This window comes from Herpailurus yagouaroundi, unplaced genomic scaffold, assembly GCF_014898765.1.
Source record: "Herpailurus yagouaroundi ecotype Mexico unplaced genomic scaffold, PumYag 200, whole genome shotgun sequence".
Lineage (NCBI taxonomy): Eukaryota > Metazoa > Chordata > Mammalia > Carnivora > Felidae > Herpailurus > Herpailurus yagouaroundi.
Window position 1 is genome coordinate 5173376 of NW_024412431.1, and position 22869 is coordinate 5196244.

General features: G+C 57.0%; 1 protein-coding gene across 2 annotated transcripts; it reads left to right on the forward strand.

The window, feature by feature from the left end:
• Positions 1-611: 611 nt before the first annotated feature.
• On the forward strand, positions 612-22709 carry PKN1 (protein kinase N1). Of its 2 annotated transcripts, none has more exons than XM_040450140.1 (22): positions 612-683; positions 3953-4256; positions 6177-6328; positions 7455-7581; positions 10619-10764; positions 11033-11246; positions 12033-12227; positions 14055-14164; positions 14260-14403; positions 16228-16303; positions 16388-16529; positions 16620-16713; positions 18585-18664; positions 18741-18816; positions 18899-18990; positions 20363-20539; positions 20750-20812; positions 20933-21009; positions 21251-21393; positions 21747-21854; positions 21935-22015; positions 22417-22709. In XM_040450140.1, the coding sequence occupies exons 1-22, from the start codon at positions 627-629 to the stop codon at positions 22618-22620; spliced, it is 2862 nt and encodes a 953-aa protein (XP_040306074.1). In that variant the 5' UTR covers positions 612-626; the 3' UTR covers positions 22621-22709. The 2 variants fall into 2 exon arrangements, with proteins under 2 accessions (XP_040306074.1, XP_040306075.1); XM_040450141.1 differs by lacking the exon at positions 612-683 and adding an exon at positions 2864-2966.
• Positions 22710-22869: the final 160 nt, after the last annotated feature.

Sequence of the window (22869 nt, forward strand, 5' to 3'; positions counted from 1 at the left end):
CCCGGCAGGTGCGGCTCCACCTGGGGCAGGTGCCTGGCGCAGTGGCCCCGAGGGGAGGAGGCCGTTCGGTCGGTGCCCCTCCCCCAGCACAACAAAGCTCTGGCGGCCCCCCGCCTCCAGACGGAGCTTTATGATGGTCCCGACGCCACCCAGATTGGCACCTGTTGGCGGAAGTGCCCGAGTCACCTCATTAGATTGAGGAATGGGGGATCCACATGGCCACCCTCAAGACTGCCGGGTGGAACCTCATCCCCGGCTGGGGATTCTCTTGTACCTAGAACCCAACCCGGGCATGGGTGGCAGGGCTGGGTCACCCTTCCCGCACATGCAAACACACACAGATTGGCACCGACCTGCCACCCAGCCAGGTTCTCCATGTGCCACCTTGTGAATATCACAGCCTTGGACTCACCTTCCACATCTGTGACAAGCAAGGCCAGGGTGACTTCTGACTTTGGTTCAGAATCTGAGGCACATCCTCTGCCTCTGGCACCCTCATTAGTGCCTCAAAATCCCTCTTTTGTCCTGTGGTTGCTGTGTAACTGGGTTTTCGTCTCCTTCTGCACCTGCCCCCATCCCCTCTGTGTCTCCCCCATGATCCCCTGTCCCCCACCCCAGTCCTGCTGATGGCCTGTCAGCCTTGCCGCGGAGCTGGGCGTATCTGGTGTTGCCGATCACATAAGGTCAGACCTTGGGGCCGGGGTGGGCCGGGGTTTCTGCCTCTACCCGCAGCCCTGGGAGGGCTGTGTAGGAACCCCCTGGAGCATGCATGCACTTGGCATGTAGCAAACACGACCTGAGAGGAGGCTGTGAGTCCTGGAATGAGGCTGGGCCTGTGCTGTGGTCCCCCCTGCCATCTCTTGCCCAGTTTCTTACCCCCTCCTGGTCACCCCTTTCTTGTGCCTGCTTGGGCCTGCCACACTGTCACTCTGTCTGTCCCGACGTGTGCCTGTCTGTCCTGTGTCCGGCCAACGGATGTCCTGTCCAGATTCCGGAAACGCCCAAAGCATTGAAATCTCCGGATGTGAGGGTCTAGGTCCCTGGCTGCTCTGGGAAGGCGGGGCAGGGAGGGAGGATTCTGGGAAGTGGACCCTCTGGACCTGGGTGTCCTGTGCCTTGGTGGGAGGCGGGGGAGCAGGGCTTCTCCAAGGCTGGGCCAGGCTTCTGATTCATGGGTTTGCCTTGCTGGCCCACAGGTGACCTCTGCCCTCTGGGTAGGAGTGAGTCACTCAAGGGAAGAGAACCCAGGAGGCTGGACCTCCCTCCTTCCCTCCCTGCTCTGCGTACTCTCAGGCCTCAGCTTCTGTTCCTCTGTGCCTGGGCTTTCCCCATTTGAGCTGGCCTGGATCTTCGCAGTACCCTGCTCTGCCTGCTAGGGATGGGATGGGGCTGGGTGGTGGGTGGGGACTGGTAGGCAGCCGGTAGTATTAGGTGAACTTGGGTTTAAATTCCAGCGCTGTCACTTTCTCACTGTATGTCCTGGATCCACTGCCTTTGCCTCTCTGAGCTGTGGTTTTGCCACCAGAAACGATGGGCCTAAAAGGGCATTCATTTTCCAAAGGGAGAGGTGTAGATGAGCCTGTGCTCTGCAGGTGGGGCTGCTGGGAAAGCCTTACTGGGGAACATGGTCAGCAGCCCAGGGTGTGAGTCTGTGTCCTTTAACGCAGGGTTTCTCAGTCTCAGCACTATTGACGTTTGGCGCTGAATCATTCTTTGAGGTGGGGGCTGCCCTGTGCAGGGAAGGATGTGGAGCAGGCTCCCTGGTCTCAACCCAGTAGATGCCAGGAGCACACCCTCCCCACCCCCAGCTGGGACAACCCAGAATGTTTCTGGATGTCGCCGAACGCCCCTGGAGATGTGTGTGGGGATAACCCCCCGCCCCCCCATCTGCTACTGTCCTCTCTCTGAGCCTCAGTTTCCTCAGGATTAATGTGAGGGATGGGTAGGCTGGCGAGACTGATACTCTTGGCATGCATAAACCCTCCCTGGGGGCAGCTGCCCTCCAGGTTGGCTGGGAGCCAAGGAAGACTTTGCTCATCTGTGAAATGGGTTCTCCCGGTGGGGGTTCTCCCGTATTGCGAGGCCTGCCACTTAGCTGGTGATCAGATTCTGGGCACTCCCGTTTTAAATCCCAGCCCTTAACTCCTGCTGGCTGTGGGACCTTGGGGACAAGTTATGTCACCACTCCAGGCCTCAGTTTCCTTGTCTTGAAAATGGGGTGATAATAGCACCCCACTCGTGGACTCACATTAGTTGACCTAGGTGGAGCTTGTAATAACTGCTCTTATTATTGAGTCATACTTGGCCTTCAGTGGGCTGCCGGTTTGTGGGTACCATCACCCCAGAGCTCCAGCACTGGCTTCTCATGATGTGGGTTTCGGGGAGGTGGCATGGCCGGGCCCTAGCTATGGTCACAGCAATTGGCGACCAAATTGAGGGGAAGCCGGAAGTCGGGACAGCCTGCGTCTGCAGGAAGGGGGCTGGCCCATAGAAGCACTCGTATATCGGGCATGTGCACATCGGCGTCCGTGGGGTAGGCACAGGGGTGTGCACACACTTGCCTGCCTGTGTTCCGTGTACACTCCTGTAGGTACATGAGAGGGTGTATACACCCCAGTCGGCCCCTGGAGCCTGTATACACCCAAGGGAGCCTGGTCTCCAGGTCTACACTAATGGGCATGTGAGGTGCACGCACACCTTTGCAAGTCCTAGGACAAAGAGCGAGGGCCCTCCCTGGTTGTCTCCTGAGAAGCAGGCTTAGTCCTAGGGGAGGCGATGAGGAAAAGGTCCTCTACATGCCCCAGAGCCCCGGAGCTGGCCCCACGCAGGGGATGCTGGGAGCTGGCAGGAAAGAGGAAGTGGCGGTCAGGAGGCCCTAGCAGGGCTGAGGTTCAGGAAGAGGGCGGGGCCCTCAGCCCGGACCCAGGATGGCGCAGGCCAGTCCCCCTTTGGACCAGGAGCTGGAGGTGGGGGCTGGGGTTGGGGTGGGGGGCAAAGAGGACCCCAGTGACACCGGCCAGAGGCCCTGCCCTTGGGACCTCTTGATTTTGGACCAAGAGGAGGAGACGGGTCCCTGGCCTGGGAGTTTTGTTTTGAAGATGAAAATATGTGGGGCTTTTTGAGGCTCCCAGGCCAGAATAGAGGAGGAAGGAGCCGGGGCGCTGCTCTTTGGGGTCCAGGTGTAGAGGACGAGAGGAAGGGAGACAGGGCTTGTCCCAGGACCTCCCAGTTTGAGGACACAGCAGGGGAAAGATGGGGTTTGTCCCCAGGATGTCGTTTGGAAGGAGGGAAGAGGAGGCCTGCCCTTGGCACTTCCCAGTTTGAGGGCATCTCAGAGAGGAAAAGGGGCCTGCTCTCCAGATCTCAAGGCCATTGTTTTGGGGGGGGGGGAGCAGCAGCAGAGGCCTGCCCTTGATACTTGTTTGAGGAGCAGCAGAGGGAAGATGGGGCCTGCCCTGGGGACCTAGTTTTAGGGACAGCAGAGGGGAGTTGGGGTCTACCCTTGGAACCTCCTAGTTTAGGGGGGCAGCAGAAGGGAGAAGGGGTCTGCCCTCCGGACCTTGTTTTGTGGGGGGGCAGTGGGAGGTAGGGCCTGCCCCTGGGGACCTTCGACTTTGGGGGGGAACACACTGGTGGGGTAATGGGGCCTGTGCTCCCGAATCCCGGTGCATAAGGAATAGATGAAAGGAGATAAGACTGTACTTACTTATGGGGTCCCCTAGTCGGAGGGGACAGAGAAGGAAGAAGGCCCTGCCCTTGGGACCTCACAGTTTGAGGGAATCGGGAAGCGGGGACAGGGCCTTGTCTCACCTCCCAGTTTGGGGGCTCAGAGTGTGCGGAGCAGGCCGGGTCTCGGAAGTCCCAGGCCCAGCTGGCCAAGTGCGGCGTGCACCGTGGGGTGGGGTCCCCCCCTCCCCCCCTCCCCCTACTGACCACGCTCCGTCTCCTGCAGAGCGAGCCGCGCAGCTGGTCCCTGCTGGAGCAGCTGGGCCTGGCAGGTGCGGACCTGGCGGCCCCGGGGGTGCAGCAGCAGCTGGAGCTGGAGCGGGAGCGGCTGCGGAAAGAGATCCGCAAGGAGCTGAAGCTGAAGGAGGGCGCCGAGAACCTGCGGCGGGCCACCACCGACCTGGGCCGCAGCCTGGGCCCCGTGGAGCTGCTGCTGCGCGGCTCCTCGCGCCGCCTGGACCTGCTGCACCAGCAGCTGCAGGAGCTGCACGCCCACGTGGTGCTGCCCGACCCCGCGGCCGCCGCCCGAGGTGAGCTGGGGGCTTCTCCGGAGGGGGCGGGCTTGCGGGGGGTGGGGGGGCTCCGCTGCCAGGGGCCCGCCCCGGGTCTCCCAGAGCCAGGCTGGCCCGGTGTGCACGGAGTCCCGGGGAGACGCACCGGCGCGTGACAGCCTCCGGCCTTGGCCTCCGATCCCAACGAACACCCAAACCGGCCCCCAGGGCAGGGTCCTGCGCAGGCGCACCGCCACCTGACCTACACGGGGTCACGTGAATATCTGAAGACTCACACGGTTGTACCAGCATCCGGACAACACCCAGAGATGCTTTAAAAATTTTCTTTAGTTTTTGTTTCTTTAAAAAATTCTCGGGGCTCCTGGGTGGCTCAGTCAGTTAGGCTTCTGACTTGGGCTCAGGTCACGATCTCACAGTTCGTGAGTCGGAGCCCTGCGGTCGCATGGGGCTCTGTGCGGACAGCTGGGAGCCTGGAGCCGCTTGGATCCTGTGTCTCCCTCTGTCTTTCTGTCCCTCCCCTGCTCGCACTCTCTCTCTCTCAAAAATAAACATAAAAAAAATAACAATAAAAATTTTTTATTTGTGGTCAAAAAACACACAACATAAAATTTATCGTTTTTTAAAAAAGCGTTATTTATTTGTTGTGAGAGAAGAACAGAGCATGCGAGTGGGGGAGGGGCTGAGAGAGAGGCAGGGAGAGGATCCCAAGCAGGCTCAGCACAGACAGTGCAGATCCCAACACGGGGCTCGGACCCATGAGCCCTGAGAGCATGATCTGAGCTGAAATCTGGAGTCAGACGCTTCACCGATTGAGCCACCCAGATGCCCCTAAAAGTTATCATTTTTAAGCATACAGTAGATTCACATTGTCGTGCAAGGCATTACAGAACTTTTTATCTTGCAGCCAAAGACTCCTTCCACATCACATCAGTAGCCAGAGAGTCTCACACACAGTCAACACCAGCACCCAGATGACACTCAAGGACCCAGGCACTATCGTGTGAACACCCAGAAACTTCCATACCTCCGCCCAAAGAAGCACACACACAGTCACAGCCACACACAGACAGTATCTAGAGCCTCTTGCACGTGGTTACACCAACCCCCAGAGATTGACACACACAGCTGTCCAACCCTTACAGACGTACATTGTCCCATCCACAGCTGGAGACATACACGCACAGTCAGACCAGGCCCGCAGACTCCCCCCACACCCGTACCCCGCCTCGGCCTGTCAGCAGCTGGGGACCGACGTTGTCATGGCAGTGCTCGGAGATAGCTCATCTAACACCCGGCGTCTCCTACGGTCGCATCTGCACCGAAATTCCCCCACCCCCACTCCCAAGTTACACCACCCTCCGGGACTCACACAGAGCCATGCCGGCATCTAGGGACACACGGGTCTGACTGTACCCAAAGGCAGAGACAGCCAGTGCAGGCACACCAGCTGGAGATCTGAACGCACCGTTGGGCCAACAGTTAGAAACGTGTGCATTGGGTCACCCCTGCACCCAGACCTCACGCCTGGCGTTTCACCTAGGTATGGGAGCACGTGAGGAGACGCATACTCAGTCATGCCAACACCCTGTGGGCACAGACATAACCACACCTGAGCCCACGGGCTCTCACACAGCTGCGTGAGGAGTGGGGGGCTTCTGTATATAGTTACACCAACACCAAGGACTTATGTACACGTGGACATTTGCCCACGCTCGTTCACACCGGTCTCGTCCCAGTGCCGAGGGGGTTTCCCTGGGCGGGCTGGAGTGGAGGGGCCTTCTGGGCCCTGGCCCCCTTTTCCTCTTTCCCCTGGCCTTGGGGGCAGAACCCAGGCTGGGCAAAGGGTGGATCCTGTCAGCTGGGCAAAGCCTCTTAGGCAGATGGAGGTGAGGGCCGTTGTGACTTTGTCCTCCCCGCCCCCCCCCCCCAACCTCTTAGATGCCCCCCAGTCTCCTGGTGCAGGTAGCCAGGCCTGCTCGGCCACCAACCTGAGCCGCGTGGCCGGCCTGGAGAAGCAGCTGGCCATCGAGCTGAAGGTGAAGCAGGGGGCAGAAAACATGATCCAGACATACAGCAACGGCAGCACCAAGGTAGGGGCAGCATGCATGCGCACACCCCACGTGCGTGTACACAACCCCCACGTGCGTGCACACCGGTGAGCAGATCCCAGGCTGGGGGGTGGGAACCGCCGTGCCACCTACGTCTATCTGCCCCATGGGAGGCTGGGGCCCTCTGGGTTGGGGACAGAGGGACTGATGGGGGACTTGGAGGCTGGACTGCGGTGTGAGCAGCTTGTAGGGGGCATCTGAGAAACAGGATGACCGTCTCAGATGTCAGACACACGGCAGAGGCTGTGCCCCACGCTCAGTCACGCCAGAGACTCGAGGGATGTCCACATCTGGTGGTGTCACTGCTGGTGGCATCTCTGAAATGTACACACATGGTCAGGTCAATACTAACACCTGGAGACACACAGAGTCATGTCAACACTTGGGCACACGTTGGCACTGCCATAACATCTAGAGACGCAGCCGTAATGACACTTGGAGACCCGTGGAGGATGCCCACCACGGCCACCTCTAGACGTAGAGACCTACGCCATCACATAATCCCCAAGGACACACTCATAGGCCAACAGGGCGCCTTGGACACACAGACCCACAGACCATTACATTCACACCCAGAGACTGGAGGTGTCACACAGATTGGAGGTGTCACACCCAGTCCTGGTGTCCCTGGAGTCCCCTGACTGCAGCCTGTCAAACACACCCACCCAGTGACCCTTGGACTCACCCATGTGGCTGCAGTCAGGGCTACGCCCGCCTCAGGTACCACTCACCCACGTGTCTGCCGTGGTGACAGCTGACTCTAATACGGTGCCTCCTGACACCAGGTGCGGCCCTGAGCCCCGCACATAGATGGGCTCCTTCAGTCCTCAGCCCCGTGGTGGTCGCTACTCCCCTCCCTGCAGGGGAGGAAACAGGCCCGGGGAGGCTGAGTGGCTTGCCAGCAGTTACGTGTGTTAGGGGGGCAGAGCCAGGATTCAGACGCCACGGGCCACATCTCCCCTCTCCTCCTGGGAATGCATGGATGCGCGTGCTGTCCACACATCGCCTCTGTGACACAGTCACCACGGCCCGCACGGGGTGCACGGAGGGCCTGTGGGCAGACCCCCGCTTGCCCAGCCTTCCCCTTACAGCCCGTCCCCACCTCCAGGACCGGAAGCTGCTGCTGACGGCCCAGCAGATGCTGCAGGACAGCAAGACCAAGATCGACATCATCCGAATGCAGCTTCGACGGGCGGGCCAGCTGGAGAGCCAGGCAGCCCCCGACGATGCCCAAGGTGAGCCCCTCGCCCCAAGGCACACTAGCCCGCGTCCCACCTTGCAAGAGCTCAGCTCCCGGCCCCGTCAGGGGACCCTTTCTGAGGCAGGGAGGTGGCTGTGGTCACTCACGGTATGACCGGAACCCATTCCTGACCATCTCTGGGTCGGTTTCCCATTGTGTCCTATGTAGGGTCTGCCCTAGACCAGGTATTAGCAGACTACAGCCCGAGGACTAAATCTGCCACTGCCGTCTTATTTTTGTAAATAAAGTTTTACTGACACACAGCCATGTGCATTCGTTTACTATCTCGTGAGGCTGCTTTCGCTCCGCAGGAGCAGAGCTGAGCGGTGGCAACAGAGGGTGTGTGCTCCGCAGAGCTGAAAAGACGGACTCTCTGGCCCTTCGTGAAAAGAAATGGCGGACCCCCGGACTAGGTGGCCGCCTCGTCACGTTGGCCCCCACTGTGTAGCACTGGGGGTGTCCACAGCGTGTGTCTGTGTCCGTGAATGGGTCTGTGTGTGGATGCCCGGGGGTGACTTGAGCTGACTGCCAACCTGAATTTGTGGCAGGGTCTTGATGTGTGCAGGATGGTAGCTGGGTCTGCGCCACTGATGTGTGTCAGTATTAATGTGACATTGTGGGGACCGGGGGCCGTGTGTGTGTCCTGGTAGCCATGACAGTTTGTGTGTCCCCCGTGTAACAGTGTTAGCTGTTAGTGGGGATTAGTGTGTTCGGGCCACTGGAACAGAATGCCGTAGACTAGGTGCCTCACAAACAACAGAGATCTGTTGCTCACAGTCCTGGAGGCCCAGAAGTCCAGGATCAAGGTGTCTCGTGAGAGCCCTCTTCTGGGTTCACAGACAGCTCCCTTCCTGCTGTGTGTGTCCTCCTGTGGTGGAGGGGTGGAGGAGCTCTCTGAGGGCCTCTCTTAAGAGGCCACTGCTCCCATTCACGAGGGCTCCGTCCTCATGACCTAATCACTTGCCAAAGGCCCCACCTCCTAACACATAATACCATCACATTACGGGTTAGGTTTCTTTCTTTTCTTTTCTTTTCTTTTCTTTTCTTTTCTTTTCTTTTCTTTTCTTTTCTTTCTTTCTTTCTTTCTTTCTTTCTTTCTTTCTTTCTTTCTTTCTTTCTCCTCTCTCTCCCTTTCCCTTTTTCTTCCTTCCTTCCTTCCTTTCATTTTTATAAAAGACAGAGGCAGTTTGAGTGGGGAAGGAACAGAGAGAGAGGGAGAAAGAGAATCCCAAGCAGGCTCCGCACCGCCAGCACAGAGCCTGATGTGAGGCTTGAACCCTCACATGAAACTGTAAGATGACGACCTGAGTCAAAACCAAGAGTTGGTTGCTCAATCAACTGAGCCGCCCAGGCACCCGGGGTAGGGTTTCAATATATGAATTTCAGAGGAACAGAAACATCCAGTCCCTAGCAATGGGAATAGATAACTCAGATGACAGAGTGTGGGTGTCGTGTGTGTGTCTTTGAGGTAGGGGAGGTGTTAGTGTGATTGCTCATCTGTACTGGGAATACCTACATGGGCTCTCGGTGACAGTGAATGATGGTATGGTCATGTCCCTGTGCCTCTGGGTGGTATTGTAGCCTCAGGTAATGGTACGATCTTGTCCCTGTAAGTGTAAAAGCCCTGGCGACTATCTGGACGTGTGTGACAGCAGGCCTGGGGGCAAGAGTGCGGCTGTGTTTGTCAGACAGTGTGCCTGTGACTGCTATGTCTGTGTGGTTGGTGTCTAAGTGAGTGCCTGTGAGTGATAGCATGACTCTCTCTGAGTGCCAGGGTCTGAGTCTGGGTCAATATACAAGATAGTGGGACTGTCCTTGGAACCTACACCCATGGAGAGTGTGGTCTTGTGCCTCTAGTGACAGTGTGTCCTTATTGTGCCTGTCCCTGTGCCATTGGGTAACTGTGACCGTCCTTTATTGGGCCATGGCTGTGTCCCTACGACTTCATACTGGGTGTGATACCCAGTCTGTTTCCCTGCAACATTTGTGCCTGTGGGTATTGGTGATGCTGTCCTGCCTGTGTGACAGTGTGATGGCATTTCTTTGCGTCCCTGTGCCTTACCCACGTGGCAGTGTGATTATGGTTCTCCCTGGGCTGGAGTTAGGGGGCCCCAGGGGTTTTGCCACAGTGTAAATGTGTCCCGTGAGGATGTTTGTGTCTTGTGATCATGTCTCTCTGCCCTGTGACAATATCCCTGTGTGGTGGTGTGGCTGAATCTTTGTGAGAGTGTGTTCTCTGCCTGTGGGTGACCGTGTGCCTACGCTGGTGACAAAGCAATAATGCCACTGTTCCCTTGCTCTCTCAACTGCATTGTATTTCACCATGCGGATGGTCACATTCGCTTACCCAGACTCCTACTGGAAGAAACGGGGTTATTTCCGATCTTTTGCTCTTAGAAAGAAGGCTTCAGTGAGTAACGATGTACGTATGTCAAGTGCAGAGGTGTTTCTATGGGATAAAGTTCCTGAACTGGGTTTGCTGGATCAAAGGGCCATTACATTTGCAATTTTGATAGGTGTGGGCAAACTGGCGCCCTTGGAAGGCAGTTAGTAAAAGTTACTTTTTTTTTTTTTTAAGTGTCCCTGGGCCTGTGTGATTATCTCCTTCTGGCTATCTTTTTTTTGTTTTTTTTTTTTTCCTTCTGGCTATCTAAATGGCCACAGTGTCCCTGTGACCGTCCCTGGGATGCAAGGGGACCCTGCCAACACGTCTGTCCTTTAAGCCTTTGTTGATCGTGTCCCTGCGTACATGACTATTCCTGTATGACAGCCTAACTCTGTCCCTGGGATGGTGCCTGTGGGTGACCATGTTTGGATGAAAGAGTGATTGCATTTGGGTGGAAGTCTGACTGCCTGCAGGTGACAGTGCGACTGTGGCACGGTCACCCCTTGCTTGGGAAAAACCTGACGCATCTTGGTGGTGGTGTGTCTGTGGCCAGTGTCCGTTCCTGCGGACACCTGCGCATCCAGGGCTGGGGTAGTCGGACCTGGATCCTAGGCTGGCCTCACCACCCGGCGTCCCACGCCCACAGGGAGTGCAGACCTGGGGTCCGTGGAGCTGCGCATTGAGGAGCTGAGGCACCACTTCCGAGTGGAGCACGCGGTGGCCGAGGGTGCCAAGAACGTGCTGCGCCTGCTCAGTGCCGCCAAGGCCCCGGACCGCAAGGCGGTCTGCGAGGTGAGGGGCGGGACTTTGGCGGGGGCGGGGCCCCAGCGAAGGGGCGGGAATTGACCCGTAGGGCCTCCTGCGGTGAGGCTTCAGCGGGGGGCGGGACCTTGGCCAGGGGTGGGGCCTCAGCCGGGGGTGGGGCCTCGTTTTCCCCGCCCCGGAGCCCAGGGGTAGGACCCAGGTGGTTTGAAGGCTAGGGCCAGGTAAGACTTAGCCAGGCTTGGGGAGGCGCATGCCAGGCCCCACCCGTAGCCCCACTCTGTCCCTCCCATTACAGGCCCAGGAGAAGCTGACCGAATCCAACCAGAAGCTGGGGCTGCTGCGGGAGGCTCTCGAGCGGCGCCTCGGGGAGTTGCCCGCGGACCATCCGAAGGGGCGTCTGCTGCGCGAGGAGCTTGCTGTGGCCTCGTCGGCAGCCTTCAGTGCCCGCCTGGCGGGGCCCTTCCCTCCCACGCACTACAACACCCTGTGCAAGCCCGCGCCACTCACAGGTGGGTCCAGACCTCCCCCACCCAGACCCCGCCACCGCGGCTCTGTATCCTCGACTTCTCCCCAAGCCCTGAGAACCTCAACCTAGATCTCCGCTTTCGCCACGCCTGTACCCCATCCTACTTCATTCTCCATGCATCCCAGCTCTATAGCCCCGGTCCCCACTTCCCTAGGCCCCACAGCTCTATGCAGTCGACTTCCGGGCCCAGCTTGTCCTCTGATTCTGGACTCTTGCCCCCATGCCCACCATGTCCCCATCACTACCCCTTCTTACCCGGCCCTGTTTTTCCCTCCAGCCATAGCCCCCCAGTCCAAGTCCCGCAACCCCTCATTCTCAGAACCCTCAGCCCTGAGTCTGCCCCCACCCTGCAAGACCAGCTAGCTCCTCCCTCCCTAGACCCCTCAGCGGTTACTTCCCCCTTAGATCAGCCCTACCCTAGACCCCTGACCCCTTCTGGGACCTCTGGTCAGCTCCCTGAGTCCTACCCTCAACGCCCTAGTCCAATCTGACTCCCATTGCCTCATCGGCCCGTGCCCTAAACCCGTCTTCTATCGATAACCCCCAGCATCCAGAGCCCCTCCCCAGCCTGGCCTACCCCAGCCTCAGCCCTGCCCCTTCTCCTATATTTCTCACTTGTGGGCATCCCTGCATCAGACCCCCAGCCCCACCCCCCCACCCCGGTTGTCCCTCACCGACTTCCACCTGTGTGCTGGCCACTTCTGGATATGCCCACTTCGCCTTTGGCCTGTGCCAGATATGGGCGCCTCCTGAGCCTACCCTCCCTCAGGGACCCTGGAGGTGCGTGTGGTAGGCTGCAGGGACCTTCCAGAGACCGTCCCCTGGAGCTCCTCACCCTCGGTGGGGGTGCCTGGCACCCCCGACAGCCGCGCCACCTTCCTGAGCCGCCCAGCCCGGGGCCTTTACAGCCGAAGCGGAAGCCTCAGTGGCCGGGGCAGCCTCAAAGTGGAAGCCGAGAACACCAGTGAGTGGGCACTGAGCCTTGGAGGGATGAGATGGGGCGGGGATCCTGGGATGTCACATGCTTGTAACACTTTATTTATTTATTTTGAGAAAGAGACAGAGCATGAGCAGGGGAGGGGCAGAGAGAGAGGGAGACACAGAATCCGAAGCAGGCTCCAGGCTCTGAGCTGTCAGCACAGAGCCCGACGCGAGGCTCGACCCCATGAGCTGTGAGATCATGACCTGAGCCAAAGTCAGACTCTCAACCGACTGAGCCACCCAGGCGCCCCTAGAACTAGTACGTTACCTTCATTAGGGTGGATATTGTTTTAAGAAAAAAAAAGAAAATACAAGTGCTGGGGAGGATGTGGAGAAACTGGAACCCTCGCTCACTACCGTTGGGACTGTAGAGTGCTGCAGGCTCCGTGGAAAGCAGGATGGCAGGTCCTCAAAAAATTAAACATGGCATTACCGTATGACCAGCAACCGCTCTTCTGAGTACACACCCCAAGGAGTTGATCTGTGGACGCTCATGTCCACGGCGGCATTATTCCCGACAGCCAAGTTGTAGAAGCGACACAGGTGTCCGCTGACGGATGAACGGATAAGCAGAATGCGCTGTGTATGTGCCGCGGGGTGGTATTCCACCCCCAAAAGGCAGCCTCAATACTGACACGGGCTACAGCATCGGCGAACCTGAGGGCATTAAGCTAAGTGAAACAAGCCCGTCACAAAAAGACACGTTCTGTACGATTCCACTTCTCTGAGGTGTTGAGACTAGTCCAGGTCACGGAAATGAAAGAAGGGTGGTTGCCAGTGGCTGGGCGGGAGGGGAGAGCAGAGAATTGTTGTTTCACGGGGACAGAGTTTCAGTGGAGGGAGACGAAAAACATTCTGGAGATGGATGGTGGTGGTAGTCGCACAACAGTGTGAACGGAACGCTTCAAAGTGATTACAGCGGTAAATTTTATGTTACGTGAATTTTACCCCAGTTAAAAAAAAAAGGCATCCAAGAAAGTAGGTACAAAAGAAGAAGAATAATGGAGCAAACACCCATGATACCACCACCCAGGTCAAGTCAAGCAATAGAACTCTCTGGAAACCCCCCTTCCCTCTCCCCTCCCATTCTAGCCCCTTCCTCTGTCCAGAGGTAGCTACTCTCCTGACGTGTGGTTATCATTTCCCTGCTTTTCTTTGTAGTTTTAGCACCTATATACACATCTCAAAACAACATAGTTTAACCTTGCCTGGTGTTTGAACTTTACATACACAGAATCATACAGAACGTATTCCGTGGTAATGGCTTCTTCCACTTAACATTGTTTGGGAGACTTAGCCATATCATAGCATGAAGCTATAGTTTATTCATTCATTTTAACTCCTGCTTAATAGCCTGTTGTCTTAGACTGAGCCGTAACAAACTGCTGGGGCTTTTTAAAGTAAAAAATAGTAAGAGTTGAATATCAGCTAATAAGACTATACTATAGTTTATATGTTAATTCTCCTCTTAATAGGTATTTCTAGTCTGGGGCCAATGTAAGCGTTACATATGTGCATTTCCCAATGTAAACTGCATGCATTTTTTTAGGGTGAATTCTCAGGAGTATATTGCTGGAAGTTGCATATAGAGTAAAAGCGAATTTGGGTCCCTACCTCACACCATACACAGACATCAACTGGAAGTATATTAAACACCTTAACGTGAAAGGCAGAACCATTAAGCTTTGTCACGATAGCACGGTGAACATGAATGGGGGGAGGAGAGATTTCTTTACTAGGATAGGAGATATGATCCCCCCTACACACACCCCAAACATTTTCTGACACCTTCCCCCACCCCTCATTCCAGGCGAGGTTAGCACTGTGCTCAAGCTGGATAACACAGTGGTGGGGCAGACCTCCTGGAAGCCGTGTGGCCCCAATGCCTGGGACCAGAGCTTCACCCTGGAGCTGGAAAGGGTGAGCTAGGTGGGGGGGATGGCAGGGCCTGGAGGAGGAGGGTTCTGGACCTCAGGCACCCCAAGTGATGGCTCAATTCCTCTCCCTCAATTGAGGCCCGGGAACTGGAGTTGGCTGTGTTCTGGCGGGACCAACGGGGCCTGTGTGCCCTCAAATTCCTGAAGTTGGAGGATTTCTTGGACAACGAGAGGCATGAAGTGCAGCTGGACATGGAACCCCAGGGCTGCCTGGTGGCCGAGGTACAGCCCGACCCCTGAGCACGAGAAACTACTTTCCCACATGCTCCCATTGTCCAGAAGGGAAGAGATGTTTGGGATTCATCTCTGAACCTTGATAGAAAAATGTATGTAATTAGTGACATCAGTGACACAACGTAAGCTGGGGTTGGTTTTGTTCTGAGGGGAAAGGATTGACCAAAAAAAAAAAAAAAAAAAAAAAAAAATTGCAAAATTTTGCCAAGCCCGAAAAGAAAAGAAAAACCTGGTGATGTGTCAAGGAGATTGCTATCAGAGCCACAGCAGACTAGAGAGAAAGTCCTTCTGCAGTGCTGTTAGGGTTAGGGTCTCAGTCGGGGTACCCCACCCTTGGTGCTGTGGCCAAGTGCGCCCCAGTGGGCCGGATCCTTCTCGGTTTGCGCGGTTGGGTGTTGAGCAGCACCCCTGGTTTGCACCCACAGGAAGCCAGCACCCACCCCCACCCCCAGTTGTGACAATCAAAGATGTCTCCAGACATTGCCAGTGTCCCCTGGGTGAGGGCCTGCAAGGTCTAATAAATGACATTCCTAGCTGACCCCTTGTGGTGTGAGCCACACCCTGTCCTAAGTGCTTTGCCGGTTTTAACTTGTTAATCCTCACGAAGACCCACTTCAACCCAGTTCAGAAGCGATCCTCCTTAGTCACATCTGAGCGGGGAGAAAACAGAGGCACCGAGTAGGAAAGCCCCTGGCCCTCTCATCAGCCAAAAACTTCCTCAAAAGTGCTTTAAATTTGCCCCTGACACATATACATGTGCCCTGTGTGTGTGGGAATCCGTGCCTCGGTGTGGGAATCCTGACTTGATCTCATAATTGAGGACCGCTGGCGGAAGAGCAGGGACCAGGGCTGACTCGAGCGGCAGGGCAGTGAAATTGTTCTTCCGTTAGGGAGACCGGCCAAAACCCAGCGGGTGGCTGGGTGGGTAGCGGGGGTGCGAATTCTGAAGCAGTCCTGCTCGCCCTCGAGGTCTACTTATAGCGTTCTGTTTTGTTTCTCTGCCTCCCCAAAAGCACCAGCCCATAGAACTTTCTACAGTTCTGTGGTCTATGAGCCTACAATAGTCGCATTGTGTGGTAGATGGAAATGCTGTATCCGAGCCCCGTCCAACACAGCAGCCGCCAGCCACGTGAAGCGTGGCTAGCCGGACCAGGGAACCCAAGTTTTAATGTTCCTTTAAAATTTTCCTGAATTTAAATAGCCCTTCATGGCTAGTGGTGACCATATCGGACACGCATAAGGTCACACGGTTCTGTGACTTTTAGCGCCTTACTAGAAGATGCAACCAGAGTTGGGAGAATGGCGCCAGACCGGCGGCTCCCCCACATGGGTGGCACCGGCATCCCCTGGAGAGCTTGTTGACACACGGACTGCTGGGCCCCTCCCCCGTGTTTCTGATTCAGTGGGTCCAGGTGGGGGGCCCAAGAATCTGCATTTCCGGCAGATTCCCCAGGTGATGCTGCTGGTCCGGGACCACACTTGGGGAATCAGGACACTCGAGGACGTAGGACCTTGCTGGAGCTGAGTGTGCGTCTTGTTGGGTCAGACCCCCCCTCTGCACCCCTGGAGGAGGGTTTGGTTGCCTGCTTCTTGGCTTTCCAAGATGGGGTTTCAGGAGGTAGCCCTGCCAGGCCATGGATTGTTTTTTTAGCCCCTTAGTACCTTATAACTTCCTAATACTCTGTGTTTGGATGTGGGGCCGCAGTGATCAGAACCCCCAAAACATATGGGTGTGCACACCTCCTCTCCTAAGGGCTTCCCCCTGTGCCTAGAGGTGGGGGCAGGTTCTCACCCACTGGCCCCTCTCCCCAGGTTACCTTCCACAACCCTGTCATTGAGAGGATACCCCGGCTCCGAAGGCAGAAGAAAATTTTCTCCAAGCAACAAGGTGAGGAGGGGGTGAGCAAGGCAGAGGAGAGGCCAGGGGTCCCGGGAGTATCATGAAGGGTGACGCCTGCCCCCATCCCTCCAGGGAAAACATTTCAGCGCGCTAGGCAGATGAACATCGATGTTGCCACCTGGGTGCGGCTGCTTCGAAGGCTCATTCCCAATGCCACGGCCACGGGTACCTTCAGCCCTGGGGCCTCTCCGGGACCTGAGGCCCGGTCCACAGGGTAAGGAGGGAGGTCCCTGGGGTCTAGGCTGTCCCTGGTTGCTTGGCAGGGTGCTGGGTCCCAGACAAACCCTCCTCCCGTGTTCTACAGCGATATATCTGTGGAGAAGCTGAACCTTGGGGCTGACTTGGATAGTTTGCCCCAGAAGAGTCCTCTGGGCCCTCCTTCCAGCCCGTCGAGCCTGGTGAGTGTCCCACGTATTTCCCCCTGGGCCTGGCTTAGGCAGCTTCAAAGATTCCTCCTCCGGGCCTCTTTCCCAGCTCAAGGCCCAGAGACCCCCCGGAACTTCCCTAGGTCACACATCTCTTCTAGAAGCAGGGTCCCACTCTCTATTCCTGAATAAAAACATGAGCTCAGGAGCCGGGCCACCTGGGTCCTTGTCCCTGCTCTGCTATTTATCAGCTGTGTGACCCACAGCAAGTTGCTTCGCCTTGCTGTGCTCTGTGCACTGGCCTGTAAACCAAGCACGTTTAAGACTCAAGTCAAGGACAGAAGTCAAGATAGCGGTTTTCTCTGGTTGCGGGGGGGGAGGCGGTTATTGATAGGAGGGAGATACAAGGGAGCCCGTCAGGGTCATGGCGATGTTGTGGGTCTTAATCTCGGGCAGAGATCAGCACAGTTTTTCCATAAAGGGCCATTGCAGAAAGCAGCCACACATGATACATCCATACACCAACGGGCGTGGCTGGATCCTGGCACAACCTCGCTGATGGACACTGAAGCTTGAATGTCATATCACTTCCACAGATCACAAAATGTCACTCTCCTTTTGATTCTCCACCCCCCACCCCCTTTAAAAACGTCAAAGCTATTCTTAGCTCACAGATGGTGCAAAACATGATTTACCCACCCCCGGTCTGGGTGCCACGCACCCAGGTGGACACGTGTGTGTAAGAGCTGGCTCCCTTGAGTGCATTTTACACGTTGCCTAAAAAAAAGAAGAATAACATATGCTTCTGGATTATATTTATAATAATAATATAATGACAGGCACCATGAGATGAGTTTGGCAAAACAAAATCCAAAAGTTTTATACCACCAAATGCTGGGCAGGAGGCGGGGGAACAGGCAGTCAGTGGGAGGCTCGCAAATTGTTGCACCTCGGGAGGGCATAGCCGGCTGCGCTAAAAATGGGACATCGTCTCGACCCAGGAGTTCCAATCCTGGACGTGCACACATGTGCGCATCCCGGAAGTTCACTGCGGCAGCTTTGTGTGGGCAGAAGTGAAAACGTCAGAGTCCGTTTGTAGGAGCCAGTGCTAAATAAATGACAGGTTGGAATAGTACGTGGCTGTGACATATGTGCAGTGGCGTAGAATAGCTTCTAAGACAGGTTGTCCGGTAGGAACGTCCGGATTAGGATATTGTCAGTCGTGGGAGCCAGGAAAATGGAGCCTCTACCATCAACGTTTGCTTGTAGAAAATCTATCTAGAAAGGCACTCGGGAAATCCCTTCATGGTGGCTGGTTCCGGGGAGGGGGGCTGGGGCACGAGAGGCTGGTGTTTCCCACCACACACCTATCCGTGCTGATTGGATTTTTACAGCCGTGTCTGCAGTGGAGGATGATGAACTGGTAGTAACATGTTCCCATTTGCAGTATTGATCTTGACTCTTTCCAAAGTTCCATTCACACGTGGGGTAAAGAATTAAGTGGCTCCCAGGGCACATACCCATCAAGGCAATGAGTAGGCAAAATGATAAAATGTATTTACGGCATGAAAAAAAGCAGAGAAAGGGGACAGGGAGTATGTGTGTCTCGGGGAGGGAGGTTCTGTGAGTTGTCTGATATGCTGCCCAGCTGACCATCTGCTAAGGTGACATCCTGATAAATGCCCGGAGGCAAGGGAGGAGCTGTGCAGATGCTGGTGGGGAAGAGAGGCCTCCCCACCCTGGTTGGAAGGAATAGTCTGGGCAAAGGACTTGAGCTGGTGTGTGCACAGGACAGTGTGGCAGGAGGGGAGTGAGCATGGGGGCGAGTGGGAGGAGAGGCGACGTCAGGTGACTAGAGTGCAGTTATATTATGGGGTGCCTCTGACCCCCTGTCTCTGCTGCAGAGCTCCCCGATCCAGGAAACTACCACCGCTCCCGAGCTGCCTTCAGAGACCCAGGAGACCCCAGGCCCCGCCCTGTGCAGGTGACACCCCTCCCCCACTCCCCACCTGCCACCCCTGCCTGCCGTCCTTGTCCCCACCATTGTCTTCTCTCCACAGCCCTCTGAGGAAGTCACCCCTGACCCTCGAGGATTTCAAATTCCTGGCAGTGCTGGGCCGGGGTCACTTTGGGAAGGTGAGGCAGGGGGCAAGGAGTTGAGGGAACTGGGGGTTCCCGGGCTGGCCACGAAGGTCCTCGCTGTCCACTGTGGTTCCAGGTACTGCTCTCTGAGTTCCGGCCCAGCGGGGAGCTGTTCGCCATCAAGGCTTTGAAGAAAGGCGACATTGTGGCCCGAGATGAGGTGGAAAGGTGGGGAACCAGCTGGGGCCCTCTGAGAACCTTGGTCTCTTCTTCTGGGAAGTGGGAGACAGAGCAGTCCCCTCTTTGGAGCTGCTGTGACAGTGATTTATAACAGCCACTTATTACTAAGCCAGCACTTAAGATGTTAACAACTCTTAGAAAGTGCCCACTGTGCGCTTTATGTCCAGTAACTCATGACAGTCCTATGCGGTAAATATTACTGTTCCCCTTCTGCCGATAACAGAGGTCGAGCAAGTTGCCCAAGGTCACAAAGCCAGTAAGCAGCAGGTCAGGGATTCAAACCTAGGAACTCGGACTTTTAAGCCCGCACTCCTTTTTTTTTATTTTGAGAGAGATTGGGAGAGAGAGAGGGGAATTCCAAGCAGGCTCCACACTCAGTGTGAAGGCCCAATGCGAGGCTCGATCTCACGACCATGAGATCATGACCTGAGCAGAAATCAAGAGTCAGATGCTTAACTGACTGAGTCACCCAAGCACCCTTGAAGGCTGTACTCTTAATGGCACCATTACACTGCGCCTGCTTTGGGGTTAGGGCCCTGGGTCCAAATCCCACCTCTGCCACCAATTTGCTTAGAGGCCTGGGAGAAGTCACTTTGCTCTTCTGATCCCCAGCCTCCCCATGTATAAAAGGGGGATAATGATGCCTTTCTTGCAGGGTTGTCAGGTAGATTAAGTGAGGGGATGCATCTAGAGCATTCTACACAGTATCTGCTCCCCCTGTAAAAATGCCCAAGAGAGACCCTGATTGTCCCTAATCTTCCTGACATTTTTTTTTTTTGTTAATCAGGAACCCAACTCAGACAGCCTTAAGCAAAAGAGGAATTTATTGCTCTGGATCAGAAAAGTGTAGGGGTGCGTTGCCTTCAGGCATGGCTGTATCCAGTTGCTCAGATGACGTCTCGCTGTCCTCTTTCCTCTTTGTGGGCTTTGCTTGCAGTCATTTCACTGGGGGCAGAGAGAGCCCCCTACCACAGCAATTTAAGGTTCATCTACCAGTTTTAGCCCTTCTTCCTTAATAATTCCAGCAGCAATCCTGAGGTTGAGCCCCACTAGCTTGGCTCGACCATTCCCGAACCAATTCCTGGCCAGGAAAATGGGGTGCTCCAATTAGCCCACCCTGGCTGTTCCCTAAAGGGATGTCTGGCAGGGCGGTGGGGGGGGGCGCTGTTACTAGGATGATAGATGGATTCTGGGTGCTTGTTTGGCCGCTGAGGTTCAGAAATATTAAGCAACTTGCCTCAGGTTGCACAGCCATTCGAGGCCCCCAGCAAATAGGTGATGGCTGAGGACTCCGGGGAGTGTGGGGCTGGGGGGTGGGGGGCTGCTGTGGTCTCTGACCCCTGCCTGCAACCCTGCCCAGCCTGATGTGCGAGAAGCGGATCTTGGCGGCGGTGACCAGAGCAGCACATCCCTTCCTGGTGAACCTGTTCGGCTGTTTCCAGACGCCAGAGCACGTGTGCTTCGTGATGGAGTACTCAGCCGGCGGGGATCTGATGCTGCACATCCACAGTGACGTGTTCTCTGAGCCCCGCGCTGTGTGAGCCCCCCGCCCCCACCCCGCGCCCCGCCCCCGGAGAGGCTGTGGCGGCCCTCTTCCTACCCTCCACCCTTTGGCCCCTGCCTTCTTCCCCCAACCTCCTGGAGTCCTGGGGAGCTGGGGGGCTTTGGGGGACGTGAGAGCCGGGTTTCTGTGGCCTGCCTTCCTTGCCGGGAGGCCTGGCCCCGTCACAGGATCCTCTCTCTGCAGCTTTTATTCGGCCTGTGTGGTGCTGGGGCTGCAGTTCCTGCACGAACACAAGATCGTCTACAGGTGTGTGCCCGTGTGTGCGTGTGCTCCTGTACACACGCTCTGCCCACGGGGGGCCCTCAGGCTTCAGGCAGGGCCCAGACCCCCACTCATCCCTCTTTACGTCCCCCCAACCCATCACAGGGACCTGAAGTTGGACAATTTGCTCCTGGACACCGAGGGCTATGTCAAGATCGCAGACTTTGGCCTCTGCAAGGAGGGTGAGGGGCGGGGCTGGGATTTGAAGGGCTGGCCTTTGGGGATGAGACAGAGTGGGGAGGGAATGGAGTCCCCAACCCCACCTGGGCCACCTCCAACCCTAACGCTGGGGTGGGGCTGACTGGCTAGGCCACCCCATGCTGGGCCGGGCTGGGCTACCGCTGGGACCCCCACCCATAGCTGGGACCCCCACCCGTAGCTGGGACCCCCACCCGAAACCTCATGTGGCCCTACTGCCCCCAGGGATGGGCTATGGGGACCGGACCAGCACATTTTGTGGGACCCCGGAGTTCCTGGCACCTGAGGTGCTGACAGACACATCTTACACGAGGGCTGTGGACTGGTGGGGGCTGGGTGTGCTGCTCTACGAGATGCTGGTTGGAGAGGTGAGGCCCCAGGCTGCTCCCACCCTGCCTGACTCTGGGATCACACTGGGAACTGCTTATGCCTGGGGGAGGGGGGGGAGGAGGGGGGGGGGGGGAAGAGGGAGGGGGGGGGGGAGGGGGAGGGGGGGGCGGGGGAGGGCTGGTGGGGAATCATACTGTGCCTCCATGTGCTGTGTGATGGGGGCAGGTGGCTTTGCCTCCCTAGCCTCAATTTCTGCATCTCTAAAATGGGGTACTTACCTTCCCACATCAGTCAGCCCCCAGAAGTAGCTGGGAGTAGACGGCTCAGGTGGGGCTGGGAGGGCAGTGGCCAGAGGAGGGGCCTAATTCACCCTGGCTCTCCCTGTCCCCAGTCCCCGTTCCCAGGGGACGACGAGGAGGAGGTATTTGACAGCATAGTCAATGATGAGGTTCGCTACCCACGCTTCCTGTCGGCCGAAGCCATTGGCATCATGCGCAGGGTGAGGAGCCCCCGACTTGGGCCTGGGGAGGGGCTCTGGGGCCGGGACGGGGAGGACTGACACCTCTCCTCCCCCGCCAGCTGCTGCGGAGGAATCCAGAGCGGAGGTTGGGGTCCAGCGAGAGGGACGCAGAGGATGTGAAAAAGCAGCCCTTCTTTCGGGTAAGGTCCCCCCAAGTGCCTGGCCAACCCTCCCCCCACCAGAGACCTGGTCAACCTGGTCACCCCGTCCCCCAGGACCTAGTCATTTCTCCCGTACCAAGACCTAGTCACTTCACCTCCAACATTGTCACCTCCGTCCCCCCCCCCCCCCACTCCCACTGACCCTCCTACACGCACATCTGCGTGAACCCAGGCTTCCTCTCCCCCACCCCCGGGCTCCCCATGCTCACACTGTGACCCTTATTGGGCTGCCAGTAAGGATCACATTTTATCTCTCTATCTTATGACTCCTAATGTCAATCCCCCAGATGCAGGGCTGGTCAGGGCACAGGGGCTGGTCGCTCGGGCAGTCTGCTCCCCAGCCTCTCCTGCTGACTCCTGTCTCTCCTCCGCCCCTGCAGACACTGGGCTGGGACACTCTGCTGGCCCGGCGCTTGCCACCTCCCTTCGTGCCCACGCTGTCAGGCCGCACGGATGTCAGCAACTTCGATGAGGAATTCACAGGGGAGGCCCCCACGCTGAGCCCGCCCCGCGACGCGCGGCCCCTCACGGCCACTGAGCAGGCAGCCTTCCGGGACTTCGACTTCGTGGCCGGGGGCTGCTAGCCCTCTCCCCTGCCCCTGCCCCTGCCCCTGCCCTGACCAAGCTCTTAGTAGTTTTTAAAAAGGCCTTTGGGGTTTGCCCCACCCACGCATCCTCTGGCTCCTAATGTGTGCAGTAATGTTGGCATGGGGCGGGGGTGGGGGAGAGGGGTGTGCTTGGAAGCGGGGAGAGTTGTGGGGGGCAGATCCGATGGGTGGCCAGTGGCATAAAGAGTGACGGGGAGATGCCCTGAGTTTGCATGGGGCTCGCTT